Source organism: Hibiscus syriacus, unplaced genomic scaffold, assembly GCF_006381635.1.
Source record: "Hibiscus syriacus cultivar Baekdansim isolate YM2019G1 unplaced genomic scaffold, ASM638163v2 tig00110266_pilon, whole genome shotgun sequence".
Classification (NCBI taxonomy): Eukaryota; Viridiplantae; Streptophyta; class Magnoliopsida; order Malvales; family Malvaceae; genus Hibiscus; species Hibiscus syriacus.
The window spans coordinates 558,102-576,141 of NW_024062654.1; the positions used below are offsets into that span (position 1 = coordinate 558,102).

At 34.7% G+C, this 18,040-nt stretch overlaps 1 protein-coding gene across 1 annotated transcript; it reads left to right on the forward strand.

Annotated features, from left to right (window-relative positions):
- The first annotated feature begins 10,561 nt into the window (after nucleotides 1–10,561).
- On the forward strand, nucleotides 10,562–17,678 carry LOC120115575 (protein RNA-directed DNA methylation 3-like). Its single transcript, XM_039136243.1, has 19 exons — nucleotides 10,562–10,849; nucleotides 11,321–11,562; nucleotides 11,676–11,831; nucleotides 11,922–12,080; nucleotides 12,167–12,250; nucleotides 12,380–12,447; nucleotides 12,527–12,862; nucleotides 12,955–13,006; nucleotides 13,070–13,225; nucleotides 13,324–13,467; nucleotides 13,553–13,664; nucleotides 13,768–13,917; nucleotides 14,005–14,059; nucleotides 14,157–14,212; nucleotides 14,516–14,570; nucleotides 14,983–15,019; nucleotides 15,156–15,216; nucleotides 15,310–15,405; nucleotides 15,492–17,678. Exons 1-19 carry the CDS (start codon nucleotides 10,666–10,668, stop codon nucleotides 17,591–17,593), a joined length of 4,305 nt encoding a protein of 1,434 aa, XP_038992174.1. The 5' UTR covers nucleotides 10,562–10,665; the 3' UTR covers nucleotides 17,594–17,678.
- Nucleotides 17,679–18,040: the final 362 nt, after the last annotated feature.

Here is an 18,040-nt window from a genome sequence, read left to right on the forward strand (position 1 = left end):
TAATCCAACACCTATGCTTATTTGGATTCCTTAATTAATCCAAGATATTTACTTAATATAGGCCATAAGGGTATTTTGGTCATTTTGATGCTCAGTTTTATTCTATTCATTTCAGAGCTCGAGGATATCCAATCATTCCTGAGCTTAGTGATATTCTTGGGTCATTTCCATGACAGGGGTATTTTGGTCATTTTACAGATTTACGGTATTTCAATCTTTTCCCTCAATCCGGTCTTATTATTTAATTCCAATTTATCATCTATTCCAGTCCTTTCGAACAATTCTGATAAAAGAGCACCCTCCGATAAATTGTTCTTTAGGTATTTACTCATAAGTCGGATATTTTCGGGTCAAGTGCCTTCTCGGATTTTACAAACGAAAAATTTTGAATTTTTCTTTACAAAGACAGGATCTTAATAATTAAATTCGTACTTAATCGAATTAAGTACAAATCCTCAAAGTACTTTCTCCTTCAGGGTCAACTCTGACTATTTTACCTCTCAAGGGCATTTTCGTAATTTCTTAACCAGTTCGATATTAGCTCTTAACGAAAATAATATAATACAGAGATCCTATGATTAATTGCTTCCTCTAACATTCTTTGATCTTGAAATGATTCCTTAAAAGACTTCTAGTATCTAGCATAAACCTTATTGGGGTTAAAAATCGGTTATCCATAATTTCCAAGTAAAACTAACATTTCTTATGCACATCAATAGTTTTAGCAGATCAATAATTCTTTTCAGATTTATTAATCCACTTCCAGGGACAATTCTTGTCATTTTCCAACATAAGGGTAATTTCGTAATTTTACCTAATCGAAATATTCTCATAATTTATCATCTAAGTACCTTTAATGAGATAAATTATAATCTACATATCTATGGCTGATTCTTTTATCACTTAATTCCAGACCTTGTAATTTAATTCCAACTGTCCTTCAATTTCTTATAATAGTCATCTGAGCCATATTCAGTTACCTACTTTCTATCGTATTCGTATCTAGTGTAGATCTTCATTAATTACACATATGAGGCCAAAATTTCCATTCATGCATTTACCAATACCAACATGTTCTATAAAGCATAAAGAGGTAGTAAAGTATTACCTCGATTTCCGTGCAATACTGATTGACCATAAAAATTCCATTCGAACGCCTTTGATCTTCAATTCAACTTCCAATAATTCCTCAGATATATATCAACATAAATTATATCAGAAACGAAGCTTAATTACGATAAACGGATCGAATCGGGTGATAAATTAGTGAAAAATAGCTTACCGAGTTCGAATTTGGCGAAACAGACTTCGTATTTAGATTCAGGACGTCAAAAGCATAAAATATGACTTTTTGAACATTTGAAATTTTCGATCAAAATCAAAGTCAACGGGTTTGACTGGCAATTTCGAGTTCTTCGAGTTCGAGTTTCGAAAAACGGACAGCGAAATCGGATTTGGAACGTCGAAAAATGTCAGGATAGGTATACTCGGTCAAAGTCAAAGGTCGTTTAATGCCCAGTCAAACCAGTCAAAGTTTTGGTCAACAGTGGTCAACGCCGGTCAACGGGCCGGGTCAATGGGTCGGGTCGGGTTGTGACCGGTCAAAACAGTTCCAAAACCGGTCAAACCGGTCACTTTTTCCTTTCCCATGCACAGTGGCGGCGCGTGAACAGTGCTAAATTCCCGGAAAAATTCATAAAAATTATTTTGAGCGATTTCGAGATACTTACAAAGCTCGGTTCACAATTTTGAACGACAGAGAGCTCGATTTCAACAAATCGGAAACTTTGACCGCTTCACCTCCTCACACGCCGCCATCGACGGAGACCAAGGATGACACCGGCAGACTTGAAACGATGCAAGGAACACGATGGTGCGGGAGGTATCGTAAACGGATGCTCGGATCATCGTGAATCGACGAAAAACCAATTGAAATTGAGTTATTACTGACGATACTTCCGACTGAAATTAACGACAAACGGCGACGATTCACGACAAAAGCTTTGAGGAATTTTGTTCATCGCTCGACAACGAACACGATGGTGGTTTCGGCTCGTCGATCGGAGGTCGGACGACGAGTAGATCGGAGTTGAAAGAGGGGTTGACGGGAGAGGGAAAACTGGAAAAATTTCCAGAAACATACGGGAAATTGGGGGTTTATATCATCTCATAATTAAAAATGGTTAAACCAAGAGTTTAGCCACTGAACTTCCTGCACTTCATAAAACGGTCTGCCAACTTTAAAATTTTGCATATTAACCCGCTGTTTCTTTCAAAATACCAAATTAAATCCACCACTTTATAATTTCTTAATTTTAGCCCCTAAATTGGGGGTGTTAAAATGTTAAACTTTTGATGATAGTTTAAGCTTAACGTTAAACTATTGACCGAGATATGATAAAGATTATATTTAATGACTGACCTCGTCATTGCTTTTAAGCACTAGCTCAAGGGCATAATGTTTCAAGCACTAGCTCGATGATATAGTGTAAACGGAGAATCAATCCATAAAATACAAATCAAATGGTTTTACAATCAAATTTTATCATATCCAATCAACATAATAATGTCCAACTCAGACGGTCGTCAAATTTTTAATGGAAAAGGATGAGTTTGGAACTTATGAATAGTTGGGTGACTATTTTGTAACTTCTAATATATAGGGACTTAACAAAGCAACGTACATAACTAAAAGAATTTTTTTTTCTTTTATATTATCAGTATGATGCTTTCGTTCTTCAATGCAATGATATATATATATATATATAAGATAATACTTAACATCATTAGCATAATATTTTCATAAGAATATAGTGAAAATTTGAGAGAATTCTTTTTTGTTTTGTTGAGGTTTAGATTATTGATTATTTTTGGTATGCCTCTTGCAAGGTTTCAACTATTGGAAGGATTAAGCAATCGTTTATGATGGTTATGAGAAGCAAGAGCCTAAGAAAGGGTTTTTGCACCGTCTACAATTGCAGCGGTATGCTCAAAGTGTCTCACATTTTCATGCCTGAAGTCACTCTTTCCTCTCTAAAACATTATGAATGGGTATAAGTTGAGTGGAGCAAAATTTTTAATTAATTTGAATCTGATCCAAGCATTCTACTCTTCTACGCATCATCTGATATGATTTAAATTTTTTGGGTAAAGTATACAAATGGTCCCCTCGACTACGGGGCTCTACTTTGTTGAGTCATTCGACTATTAAAAGTTAAAAATGATCCCCCAACTATAGTATATTATTTTCTTGAGTCATCGATTATTAAAAGTTACAAAATGATCACTCGACTATTCATATGTTTCAAACTCGTCCTTTTCATTAAAAAAATTGGCGGTCGTCTGAGCTGGTCATTTACCTATTGAATGGGATGTGATAAAATCTGATCCCAAAACCATTTGAGGGATATTTTATGGATTGAGTCTCCGTTTACATTATGTTGTTGAATCAGTGCTTGAAAATTAAACAACGATGATACCAATAGAGATCATTAAAATGTAATTTTATCACATCACAGTCAGCATGTTAACTTATATCTCAGATGACTATCAATTTTTTAAAGAAAAAGGACGGGTTTGGTATATATGAATAGTTAAGTGATCATTTTATAACCTTTAATAGTCAACGGATTAAACAAAATAGTACATTATAGTTTAGGGACTACTTTGTAACTTTTAATAATTGGGGACTCAACAAAGCAATATCCTATAGATGGGAGACTATTTGTGTACTTTACCCACAAATTAAAGAGTTTATATAATTGTGCCACTAATATATATTTGTCTTAGGGTAAAGTATACAAATGGTCCCCTCGACTATGGGGCACTACTCTGTTGAGTCATTTGATTTAAAAGTTAAAAAAACGATCTCCCAATTATAGGATATTATTTTCTTGAGTACTTGACTATTAAAAGTTACAAAATGATCACTCGACTATTCATATGTTCCAAACTTGTCTTTTTTCATTAAAAAAATTGGCAGTCGTCTAAGTTGGTCGTTAACCTATTGACTGGGATGTGATAAAATCTAATCCCAAAACCATTTGAGGGATATTTTACGGATTGAGTCTCTTTTTACATTATGTTGTTGAGCTAGTGCTTGAAAGCAACGATGATACCAATAAACATCATTAAAATGTAATTTTATCATAACATAGTCAGCAGGTTAACGTCTAGCTCAGATGACTGTCAATTTTTTTTAAAGAAAAAGGTCGAGTTTGGTATATATGAATAGTCGAGTGATCATTTTGTAACATTTAATTGTCGATGGACCCAACAAAATAGCACACTATAGTTTAGGGATTATTTTGTAACTTTTAATAATTGGGGGACTCAATAATGTAGTATCTTATAGATGGGGGACTATTTGTGTACTTTACCCACAAATTAAAGAGTTTATGTAATTGTGCTACTAATTGATATTTGTTTTATAGATGATTGGGTTTATTATCGGAATAGCATCTCCAATCCGAAAGACATTTATTGGCGAGAGTGCTCCACTTCGTGTATAGTTCTGCTGAATTAATTGGGTACACATCTTAATCTTCCATTTTTAATTTTCGAGTAAATTATGTATTTATGTAGTATATAAATTATCAGTTTTGGACGATTTTAGTATTTAAACTTTTAGTTTGTTCAAAACTATACCTAGAGTTTAAATTTTATTTCATTTTAGTATCATTGTTCAAAAGTTAACGTTAAGTTTTAAAAAATAGAAAGTTTAGGAACTAAAACAAATCAAAACTGATAGTTTAGGTACTAAACACGTTAAATTTTTAACGGCAGATACTAAAATAAAACAAAAACTAAATATTAAGTATGATTTAGGGAAAAAAAATAAAAGTTTAAGTACTAAAACGGATCAAAACCGTTATGTTTAAAAAATAGAAAGTTTAGGTACTAAAACAGATAAAAATTGATAGTTTAGGTACTAAACATGTTAAGTTTTTAACGGCAGATACTAAAATAAAATAAAAACTAAATATTAAGTATGATTTTGAAAAAAATTAAAGTTTAAGTACTAAAACGGATCAAAACCGTTAAGTTTTAAAAAATAGAAAGTTTAGGTACTAAAACAGATCAAAATTGATAGTTTATGTACTAAACGAGTTAAGTTTTTAACGGAAAATACTAAAATAAAACAAAAACTAAATATTAAGCATGATTTTAAAAAAATTAAAAGTTTGAGTACTAAAATGGATTAAAATTAATAGTTTAGGTACTTAATTTATAGTTTACCCTCAATTTTTTTAGAGCAATTTCAATCCCGTTAGATTTATATTAATTTTATTATAAAGTGACCTGAATTTAGAATATCCCGAGTAAAAATAATAATTTTAAAATAATATAAACTAAAAAATTATAAAATTTAAATTGAGCCGAACTAAAATTGACTGTATTATTTTAATGTGCAGAAATGCTGGTATCCCATCCATTACGCTGATAGTGGGAGCAAATCTTCTTAAGGGTACTTTTCAACTAAGTTTGTTTTTCTTCTCATATGTAACACATTCTTCCCGTATATTAATTTTGACTTAAATATGAAACTTAATTTATTTAACTTAAAAAAATCGAATTACAGTAAAAAAATAAGTGTTTAAATTATGTATTTTTTTTACTTTAAGCATCTAAACTAATTTTGGTTAAATTGAACCCTTAAACCAATCTATTTAATGATTTTAATTCTTATTATTTTTCAGTTAGAAAAATATTTTTCGACTAATAATATGTTGACATATTATATAAAATTAGGTACTTGTTTTGACAAAAAACAATTTAGATACTTGAAGCACAAATGTGACATAGTTTGAGTACTTTTTTTGGGTTTAAGCCAATACAGTTTAATCTAATTTGATTTAAATATTAAAATTTAACAATCAGATCATCTCATTCGAACTTCAATTGCTTTTATATCTAAAATTATTTTAGTTTGAAGTAATTTTATTGATTATTTTTTAATAATTTAGAATAATTATAAAATAATATTTTTTTCAAAAATTTTTCTTAGTATATTAATAATGTATAAACACCATACATACGTGGTTGTTTAAAACCGTATCCTCTAAAGAAAACAATATCCCTTTTAATCATTTAAAGGATTAAACATTAGGAGTTAACCGGTATGACTTCTAAGTTATAGAAACCAAATAAGTATTTAAACCAACTTAACCTAAAGTTGGGGACACCGTTTTATTTGTCAAATATTTAAGAGAAAATAACCTCAGTGACAAAAAATATCTTATAATATACGATTTTAACCAACTTTTTTTGGATTTGCCAAAATGACCAATTAAATCGCAATGCGATCGATAATTCGCAACTCGATCTCCGGTATCGCAAATCAGTTTCCAGATTCGCAACGCGAACTCGGACTATCGCAATGCGATGAAGTTCGCGTTGCGATTTATTCTAAATTCGTTGCGATAGTCCAAAATCGCAACGACTGGTGGTATTGCATTTGTTTCTTAAGAATTTTCTCTAAAAAGATAGTATACGCGCGGACGTGTCGAAGACACGTATTACCACGACCACGACCCCGACCCCGACCCGAGACAAGACGAGACGACGGCTGCGGTGCGCGAGAGTCCCCATTGTTCTCTATCACTCAACAAGGAAGTGGGAAAGCCAAGCCTTAAATATCATTCCCAATAGTGTTTCCAATACTATGTGGGATTGAGCATTACCAACACTTGTTTCCAATACAATGTAATTATTCAGGAAACAATTAACAATCATGCACCTTAAAACAACTGAATCAGCAACCAATTGCATTAGTATTATACGATTAAATATGTCATAATTAAAAGTCAATCTAAAATCAATCGCGATTATTGCAATTTTAAGCAAAACATTCAAAAATAATATCACTATTTAAGGCTCAATCCCACATAGTATTGGGAACAAGTGTTGGTAATGCTCAATCCCACATAGTATTGGAAACACTATTGGGAATGATATTTAAGGCTTGGCTTTCCCACTTCCTTGTTGAGTGATAGAGAACAAGGGGGACTCTCGCTCGCCGCCGCCGCCGTCTCGTCTCGTCTCGTGGTCGTGGTAATACGTGTCTTCGACACGTCCGCACGAATACTATATTTTTAGAGAAAATTCTTAAGAAACAAATGCAATACCACTAGTCGTTGCGATTTTGGACTATCGCAACGAATTTGGAATAAATCGCAACGCGAACTTCGACTATCGCAACGAATTTGGAAAATCGCAACGCGAACTTCGACTATCGCAATGCGAATATGTAAATCGCAATGCGATAGTCGAAGTTCGCGTTGCGAATCTGGAAACTGATTTGCGATACCGGAGATCGCGTTGCGAATTATTGATCGCATTGCGATTTAGTTGGTCATTTTGGTAAATCCAAAAAAAATTAGTTAAAATCGTATATTATAAGACATTTTTTATCACTGAGCTTATTTTCTCAATATTTAAACTAATACATACCTAATATTTAATAAGTATTTAAACTCAAAATAAGGGATAAGGTTCAATAACCCAGACTATAAACAACCAAATACAAAATAACCTAAATATGAAATGATAGAAATAAATAACTTGGAATGATTTGAATTGAAATAACAAAAAAAAAAAAAAAACTGAAACACTACAAATTAATCTAACAGAAATGACTCAATTTAAAATCGATCCGACTCGATCAGTTGACCTATTCATAGTTTGTATCTTTCAGGGCTGAAGGGATCAGGAGTAGGTCTTCTGTTGTTATAGGAACCATAATCATAAGGAACACTTTCTTGCCAATAACTGGCATTGGTGTTGTTAAAGCTGTAAAGCATTGAGGCCTTGTGGAATTAGACCCCTTTTATCTCTTCACTCTGCTTCTTCAATAGCCATTCCACCTACAATGAACATAGGTACGCTGGGTTCAAAATTAGTACCACTGTTTCTTACAAATAAAATCATTTCGAATTTTAAAAAATTGATACCTAATAATCATATTTATCGATCCATCGTCTCACATTAACATGGTAAATTTAAATTGATTTTATTTTTCTTTCATATCTCTCGAGATTTTGTTCTTAGATGATGTGATATCTCAAGATTCAAACCGGAATAGTATGTGTGACATTTTGGGATTGTATTGGCAGGCTAGGAAGTGGTGAGAGTGAATTCTCAGCTCTGTTTTGAAAATCGGATCGGATCGATCGGTTCAACTGGTTCAATTAGAAATCGTTGCTTAGTCCGGTTCAATCTAAACCGGTTGAACCGTTATTAGCGAACCGGCCAGAACCGTTAAACCGTTCGAACCGGACCGGCTGAAAACCGGGAAAACCGGGATTTTTGTTTTTAAAAAAAAATTAAACCAAACAACGTCGTTTGTTAAACGAGCCAAGTCGAACTCGAGTATTGCTGAGCTCGACTCGAACTTGAAAACTTTAAAAGTAAGCTCAACTCAACTCAAACTCACAAGCTAAAAATTATCAAGTTCAACTCAAACTCGAAATATAATATTGAAACTTGAACTCAAAAAGGCTTAAACTCAAAAAAAAAATTAGAAGCTCGATTGAAGCCTAAAATTCGAGCTTGATTGAAGTGAAAGAATAGTTATATAATTATAGTTATATAATTTTGTTATGATTTTTTAACCCCAAATTTATTTTTTAATTATAGTTATATAATTATATTTATTATTTAATATGTTTTACCTTAAATATTATGTTGTAGTTAATTTGAATCATTTTGTTTCACTTGATTTTATGGTTTTTAACTTATATATATTATGACTTGCTTTGAATATGACTTGTGATATAAAAAATTATTTTTTATTAAATATTTTTAGTATTTTTATTTAATTTTTTAAATAATTATGACGTCGTCCAGTTCTTCCGACCGATCAGATCGATTCGACCGGTTGAACCAGTAAACCGGTAGCATGACTGGTTCGATAACCGATCCGATTTTGAAAACCAGGATTATCAGTGATTATGGTTTGGAATTATGGTGTAGCAACATTCTCCCTAACCTTCTGGATAGCCTTCTACATGTGGCTCGTCATGTAAAACTCATGCCACTTTGCTCATTTCATTGTAATTCTAATATATTATAGCGTTAATCGCAGCATATGTCCCAAACTAATAACCCTTGTTTTAAATTGGTCCTTAAACTTTTGAATATTCCGATTTCATCCATAAACTATGGCCCTCTTTCTAATTTGATCTCCAAACTTTTTTGTACATTCCAATTAAATCTCAAGTTCATCCAAATATCTAATTAGTTTCAACCATAATTTAAACTAAATTTTGTTTTTTTCCCAACATACAATAATATAACTTGGTGTAAAGATTTTACTAACAAGAGATGCAATTAGTATATACATATAATTTGGGATGAAATTGGAATGTTCAAAATTTTAAAGACTAATTTAGAAGAATAGTCATAATTTAGGGATAAAATCAAAATATTTAAACAATTTAAAATAATAAACATACTTTGAAAACATACATGCAATTAACTCTATATTTTATTATTTCTCTAACTTTACTTAGGGTAAAAATACACTAAAGATCATTCAGTTATGTGTTCAGTAGCAATATATCAGATTTTAAAAGATATTATTTACTCATCCAATTAAAAGTATTGTTACAAACAAATCATTGGCCTTAAAATTGAAATAAACGTTTAACATGATATGATATAATAATAGTTTTAGTCTCTAAAACATATATATTTTTATTAATTTTGTTTTAGTTCGAAATAATTTAATAAATTCAATCTTTTATATTTAAAAATATAAGCTAATTAAAGCAACAATTGAACAATTATATTCCGTCATAAAATAAAAATAAATTACTATTGAATTGTTAAAATTAAAACAACGGGTTCTTTTAAAATGGATGCCATATATATAAACAAAAGATTAATAGAACAAAAGAGACTATCCCTTTTAATTCACAAAACTCAATCTAAAACACAGATTTACAATTACAATTAAGAAGCCAAGAAAATAAAATAAGTCGAATTTTGGTCATTCAAACATAGATCCTGTAGAGACGTATTATAGGACGTTCCTCTTTATCTAATTTTTTTTTTCTATTCACAATGTTATGATTTGAATCTTAAACTTTACTTAAAGGATTTAGTGTCTCATCCTATTGAATCAACTGATTATTGGTTGCCTCGTTTCTTTTCTACTTTAGTCATCGAATCATTTTCTTTCAAATTTAATAATGATATATTTTTTCATTTTGATACATAAGATTAACAAAAAAGATAATTTGATCTAGTATAGCAATAATTTTAATTTCAAAATTTATATAGACCAAATTAATAAAATTTTAATATTAAATTAAAAATTCATTAAATTAAAATTAAATTGAGGAAATGAATAAATTTCAGAAACTATATTTGCGAGAGACCAAAATGGAGAAAACATAATGTTAGTGGTCAATTTTGGAAAACAATAGTTAATTGACTAAAATAAGATATATCATTATTAAATTTGACCTTTACTTATTTCACCTTTGGTGTACACTATCCGAGCCACACTTTTATCTCACTCGCAAAGAAATATTATTTTAAAAACAAAAACACACCAACCCTCAACGAAAGGCGATTTTCTCTCTGATTTTTCATTTATGTAGAAAAATCTACGGAAAAAAAAAAAGATAAAATTTCGAAACTGCGATTGAAAGGATAGATATGTCGTCGAAAGGGAAGGAGAAGGAGGTGGTTTATGGAAAACGGAAGGTCAGCGCCGGAAGAAGCGGCGGCGTAACGGAGGAGAGCCGTCGGAAACGGAGGAACCGGGGTGTCCTTCAGTTCTTTGAAGACTCTGCTGAGGATGATGGTAGTGACGCCAGCGATGGTAGCGATATCAATGATTGTAAGGCTGATCTGATCAATGTTTTCTTTGTTCTTTTTGGGGTTTTTTATGTTTCGTTTTGGAGTGTTGCATTGTACGATTGCTTATTTCTGCGACTTTTAGGGTTTACCCCCTTTGATTTTGTTCTGCATTTTGGTTTTAAGGGCTTTAGGTTGTGGAGGTGCTTGACTTTTAGCCGTCAAAATGGTTTGTCATTTGTTTTTTCTTTTAAATATTTTGGGAGAATTTTCGGTTTTTAATACGTTGAGTAATTTGGAAGAGTATATTTTTTTTAAGAAAACTGGACCTTGTGATGACATTTTGTTGCTTCTGGTTGTTTGGTTGTGAAAGTGGCTCATTGTGCTTGAATTATCATCCTTGAGTTTTTTGTGATGGATTTTTTTTTCGTTGTTGCTTCTGCATTAGTGATCATTTTAGGTTGTTTGGTTGTGAAAGTGTTACTGATTAAGTAAATAACAATCCTTTTATCAGATGTTTTGCAAGAAGAACCGGATCTTGATGTAAATAAAAATCCCTGGAAAGCCCATAACGTTCCATTTGTCCCCAAGGAAGAGGTGATTGAGGAAGAGTTTGACAAAATGATGGAGGAGAGGTACAGGGGTGGTGCTAGGTTTACGACGTTTGAGGAAGATTATGAAGCCAAGGGATCAATTGACAAAAACTCTACTGTGCCACCAGCCAAGGATCCTGTTATATGGAAAGTTAAATGTGTGGTATGGTTGATGTGCTGTTAAAGTAACTTATCCGACTAAAAAATTGAATGTAATCTTCTTGTACTCCTACCATCTCTCTTTTTCTTGTTTTACCTAAAAGTTTTTGTATGTAGGTTGGGCGTGAACGACATTCAGCATTCTGTCTCATGCAGAAGTTTATTGACATGAAATCACTAGGAACAAAATTACAGATAATATCAGCATTCTCTGTTGATCATGTCAAGGGTTTTTTCTTCATTGAAGCTGACAAACAATGTGATATTAATGAGGTAAATTATGTTTTTGGACACCGGAAAATAAAATGGCTTTATTATTTCTGTTAGTGTCTGTGCGCTAACATACCTTTACTTCTATATTAGGCATGTAAAGGATTGACTTACATTTATTCTTCACGATTGGCACCAGTACCAAGCAATGAAGTTTACCATTTGCTCAATGTCAGAACTAAATGTTGTGAAATCTCTAAAGGCATGTGGGCTCGGATAAAGAATGGGAAGTATAAGGGGGACCTTGCACAGGTAGACTGTTTTCTATGTTTAAATTAAGTTTGCTTTATGCCCTATTCTAGATTGTTCATTATTATCTGTCAAATTTCTTTCTGCAGGTTGTGGCTGTAAACAATGAAAAGAAAAAAGCAACTGTAAAGCTCATTCCCAGAATTGATCTGCAAGCAATGGCTGCAAAATTTGTAATAATACTAATTTTCCGCATAAGCTTGTTTTTCTGCTGTTCTCTGTTACATTGTTAAACATCTTATATTCCTGTAGAGATTTATATGCACAAGATTTTTCATCAAATAATTGATTTTATGTTACAGGGTTCTGGAGTTTCCATCAGTAGAACTGTTATACCAGCACCAAAATTGATAAGTTTAATTGAGCTAGAGTAATACACCTGATATATGGATTGTTTATTAGTTTCATTGCTTTTGAGATGTTTATGTTGATGTTTAAGCCTGGTGCAGGGAGTTTCGACCTCTAATTCAGTTTAGACGAGACCGCGATACTAGCATTGGTTTTCAAGTACTTGATGGCATGATGCTAAAGGATGGATATCTGTATAAAAAAGTATCTATAGATTCCTTAAGCTGCTGGGGTATAATGCCTACAGAGGAGGAGCTCCTAAAGTTTAGTAATTCTGATAATAATGAATCTGATGATCTGGAGTGGCTATCACAACTTTATGGTGAAAAAAAGAAGAAAAAGACGATGACAAATGAAAAAGGAGGTGAGAAAGGAGAAGGCTCTTCAGGGTTAGGCTTGGAGGATAGCTTTGAACTGTATAACCTTGTCTGTTTCAGGTAATTCTTGAACAGAAGTCTGCCATAGCAGTAACCACATATCAACAGCTTGTTAATAATCTATTTCATGTTCTTTTTCATTTACATTGCAGCCGGAAAGATTTTGGGCTTATTGTTGGCATGGAGAAAGATGATCGTTACAAGGTAAATAAATTATATTATTTACTTTTGATAATTTTGACTTCTTACCAGCTATGCACTTGTTAGATTCTAAGAGAGGCTCCAGAAGGACCTATTGTAGTGACTGTTGAGAAGCATGAGTTAAAGAATGGGCCTTTGGATACAAAGTTCACTGCATTAGATAAGCACTCAAAGACAATATCCATTAACGACACTGTTAAAGTCTTGGAAGGTCAATATGAGGTGTAACAGCAGTCTTAAGTCACTTTCTCATTGTATATTTTTATTTGTGGTTTAGTGGACTAGGTGTATATTAATATATTACCCGTCTCGCATTTTAGGGTAAACAAGGGACTGTTAAACAAATCTACAGAGGGACCATTTTTTTGTATGATGAGAATGAAACAGATAATGGTGGTTTTTTCTGTTGTAAATCACCAATGTGCGAGAAAATCAAGCAGCGTTCAGATAAATGCAGTGAGAAGGTTGTAAGTGAACTGAACATAATTTCTTACTCTTTAACCATCTTGAGATTCTTGTGATCTATAATGGATTTTAATTTTTCTTCAGGGAGGTGATCCTGGTGGTACTTCAGATTATGGGGATTTTGTATCATCTCCCAAGTCCCCAATATCTCCTGAGAAGCCTTGGCAGTCTCAAGAGAAGGAGACTAAGAGTGACTGTGTGTTCCTAAAAATTCTGCTCTCTAGTTTTGGCTGCCTGTCAGTAGTAATCATGTATTCAAATCTCCAAGCACTGACACTAATTAATTATTTCACATGCAGTCAACAGAGGGAACATAGATGGAATGTTCTCCATTGGTCAAACATTAAGAATACGAGTAGGCCCTTTGAAAGGGTACCTTTGCCGTGTCTTAGCAGTATACCGTTCAGATGTTACAGTAAAAGTGGGTTCCAAGCAGAAGGTTCTTAAAGGTTGGTACGTTAATGGATAATCTTTTTGATGGATTATAGTCTTATATTTCTTGTGATGACACTAATGGCTTCTTGATGTTTCTATAGTTAAAAATGAGCATCTTGCTGAGGTTCAAGGGAAGAGCACTGCTGCAAATACAAAGTACCTGGATTTTGCAACGTTGATTAATTTAATTTCTGTAACCTTTATAACAGATATCTAAATATGTTTTGATTTGCTCTTATACTTCCTTTATTAGTGAGCATGATGGATCAACTTCATTCAAACCATTTGGATCAGAAGCTTCGACCGGAGGTGAGAGGTTCTCTACCGTAGATGTGTTATAAATTATAACTTGAATGCAATTTTGTCAAAATGTCAATTGCATTATGCTTTCCATTTTTATTGGGTGCTTTCTCTGTAAATTAGGCATGAATATTCATTGATAGCTCGAGTAAGATTTTTTTATAACATGAAGTTTGGGTTTTATAATGTTGTTTAGTCCTAATTAAATTAATTCAATGAGGTTGGTTATTATTCTTATCTCCATGCTTGTGTTATCATTTTCCTGGCTGTAACTGATATAATTTAATCTTTTTTCCACTCTGTTTTTGGAAGATTGGTTGAATGGTGCAGGAACATCGGCTGAGGGTGGCGGGTGGAATGCTGAGAGGTAAAAACATGCAGACTGTCACTAATAGGAATATATATGATTGTTTATAATGGTAGAATAATTCTATTAGCATTTGAATTTGAATTTTTGTTATGAAAAAAGTTTAGAACCACCCTTGATGAGTGTAACTATAGAGTAGAACTAATGTTTGAGGTGGAAGAATGCTTTTGATAAAATACCTACAGTCTTCTCTCAATTGTGGGACCTTTCTTCATGACAATTTACTCGTACTATGCCCCCCACTGCCCAAGAAAAAACCAAAAAAAAAAGGATAAGAAAAACTCACCTCTGCCTCTCTCCAATGGCTCCTTGTTGCCAAAACCTTTGGCAGATATGCCCCCTCATATCATTTTCTTTTTCTTAAACGTCGTATTATTTCTGCATGCTGACAATGGTCTTCAATTTTCTGCAGGAGCTCATGGCCTAGTTTCTCTGGGCCTGGCAACGCGGTTTGTCTCTCTCTCTCTCTCTTTCTCTCATGCACACACACACACACACACACACAAACATTCACATGCACAAAATTGTAATATCCATTCACCTCTGGCAAATTTGTACTCATCTATGTTTATGGGATGGTCACAGCAGCAGACTGGAACTGTTAATTCAAACCCATCTGGTAATGGGGACAATGATCAGAAGACTGGTATGATTACTGAACCATTATTGCCATATGGGCAATGCCTGAAAAACAATTTATTGCATGCTTAAAGGTGTTCTCTTTCACTCTATGTTCTAGATGGTGAAGGCTCTGCATGGGATACCAAGCCGACTGCAAACCAGAATTCATCTTGGGGTGCAGCAGCTCCTTCTGGGGATAATGATAACAAAACAGGTTTACATGATACATCTTTCCAATAAATGTGAACTGTTATACGATATTTAATTTGTGCATAAAGCCTATTCATTGTTGTATTGTAGATGGCGCATCTTCTGCTTGGGAAAATAACACGAGTACACAACAAAATTCAGCTTGGGCTACGGGTGGCAGTGATCATAATTCTAATCGGGGAAGTTGGAATAATTCTGCTCCCAAGATTGACTCTGGTGGCGGTGCATCTGATGCTTGGGTTAAAACTATTACTGGCGGAGGTCCATCAGGTGCTTCACAAGATGTTGATAATGACGGTTGGGATAAAGGTAAAGGTGTGGCTGAAGAAGGATCATGGGGGAAGAACAAAAAGTCAAGTGTTAATGAGGGAAATTGGAACAATAATGATGTAGGGTCAAATCAGCAGGGAAGTTGGGGGATTAAGAATGATGCCAGTGTCGGTCAAGATAATTCTTGGGGTAATACTGCGGAGAAGTGGAACAATAAAGATGGTATTGGTGGAAGCAAGGGAAATTGGGGTAGTTCAAAGCCTTCTGCAGAAGATGCCAAAGGATCTTGGGGCAAACAGGATGGAGGTTCATCACTTAATCAGTCTGATGGTTGGAATAAAGAAAAGGCTGCTGATGTTGGAACTTCTGGGGGCAAACAGGATGGAGGTTCATCATGGTACAAACAACTTGGGGGATCTTCATGGGGTGTTTCGAACACCAAATCTGGTGGTGGAGCTATCCAGGATGCTGGCCAAGATTCTGGTTGGAGCAAAAGGAGTAGTTGGAACTCTGGTTCTGGTGGTACAAATCAGGAACCTGGTTGGGCTAAGAAAAATGACTCAGACTTTGGATCTGGTGATGCAACCAAAGATTCTACTTGGGGGAAAAAAAGTGACTGGAACTCGGGATCTGCAGATGCAAATCAGGAGTCAAAGAAAAACAGTTGGGGTTCTGGTACTACTGATGCTGGTCCTGACTCTGGTTGGGGCCAAAGGGGCAGTTGGAACTCTGGTTCTGGTAATGCAAACCAGAATCCTGGATGGACTAAGAAAAGTGATTCGGGCTTTGCTGCTGGTGATGCAACCAATGATTCTAGTTGGGAGAAGAAAGGCGCAGCAGATGCAAGTCGGGATTCAAACTGGGGTAAGAAGAGTAGTTGGGGTACTGGAACTGATTCTGGACAAGACGCTGGCTGGGGCAAAAAAGGTGGCTGGAACCCTGGTTCCAGTAGTGCAGGTGAGGATTCTGGTTGGAAATCGAAGAGCAAATGGAATTCAGGAGCTGGGGATGCAAACCAGGATTCTGGTTGGAAACCGAAAAACGATTGGAAGTCTGGAAGTGGAAATGAAGACCAAAATGAGCCTTTTAGTGGTAGGGGTGGTGGAAGTTGGAGGGGAGGTTTTGGTGGTAGAGATGGTTCAGGTAGAGGCTTTAGAGGTAGAGGGGATTCAGACGGAGGAGGCTTTCGGGGTAGAGGTAGATCAGATAGAGGACGGGGCAGATCTGACCGAGGAGGTTTTGGTGGTGATGGTGGAGGTTATGGAGGTAGAGGTGATAGAGGTGGTGATAGAGGTGGCTACGGAGGCCGAGGTGGCGATAGAGGTGGCTACAGAGGTAGAGGTGGCGATAGGGGAGGCTATGGAGGTAGAGGACGTGGAAGGAGGGATGAAAATGGTGGTTGGAACAATGGTGGTGATTCAGGTGAAAATAAGTCTTATGGCTGGAACAAAGAGGGGAACCAGGGCTGGAATGGAGGCGGAGCAAAGACCTGTGGTCAATCTAATGCGGACAATCGAGGCCAATCCTCCGGTTGGAGTCAGCCTGGTGGCTGGAACAAAGGAACTGGTTCAACTAATGAAGCAGGTGGGAATCAAGATACCAGTTGGAAGTCATCCAATTCATCCGATGGGAACAAATGGTCGGGCTGGAACCAGTCTACCTGCAGCAAGGACGTTAAAGAGAGTACCAGTCAAGGACATGGCTGGGAGAAAAGTTCAGCTACTGCTGCTGGAGGAGGGTGGGGTGGTCGAGGATCAGGCTCGGCCGAACAAGTTGAACCAAAAACTGCAGATGAAGGGGCATCATCGGGTTGGAACAAGCCGAAAGACGGAGAAGGAAGTAGCGGGAATCAAGACGCATGGGGTAAGGCATCGTCGAGCTCTTGGGGACAAGGGAGTGGTAGTAGGAAGGGGGGATGGTAATTTATGTTCCATGTTTGAAGGTGTCGTAGATATTTTTGTGTGTGCTGTTTCTGCAGTTCCTGAGCAGCAGGGAAAGGACGTGGCTAGGAAAGACGTTTGCAGTATAGTTGTTTATCAGCTTAGATGTTTGCTCAAACCGTATAATATCCAACTTATTTAAGTATCCGACATAGTATTCATTGATGGCTTAATTTAAATTTGAAAAATTAACTTATCTCCTTTTGAAAGAACCCTTTTATCCCACATGGTTTAATGAAAATACTTACTCCCTTAAGGTTAAAATACAAAGATAATTATACCCCTATCAATGTTCATCTGTCTTTTTTTTCCTTTACAAAATCATGAAAATAAAATTAAGTTGAAACCAAATTAAAAGTGGGGCTAAATTTTTCCTATGATAATTTAATTATTTCCTTTTCTCATTTTGACCATTAATCTTTTAATTTT

Excerpts from the sequence above, each read along its gene's own strand:
- LOC120115575 (XM_039136243.1), top strand. The coding sequence starts at position 10,666 with ATGTCGTCGAAAGGGAAGGAGAAGGAGGTGGTTTATGGAAAACGGAAG. Across the intron at positions 10,850-11,320 it reads TGGTAGCGATATCAATGATT|ATGTTTTGCAAGAAGAACCG; the intron begins GTAAGGCTGATC and ends TCCTTTTATCAG. Across the intron at positions 13,918-14,004 it reads CAAGCAGAAGGTTCTTAAAG|TTAAAAATGAGCATCTTGCT; the intron begins GTTGGTACGTTA and ends ATGTTTCTATAG.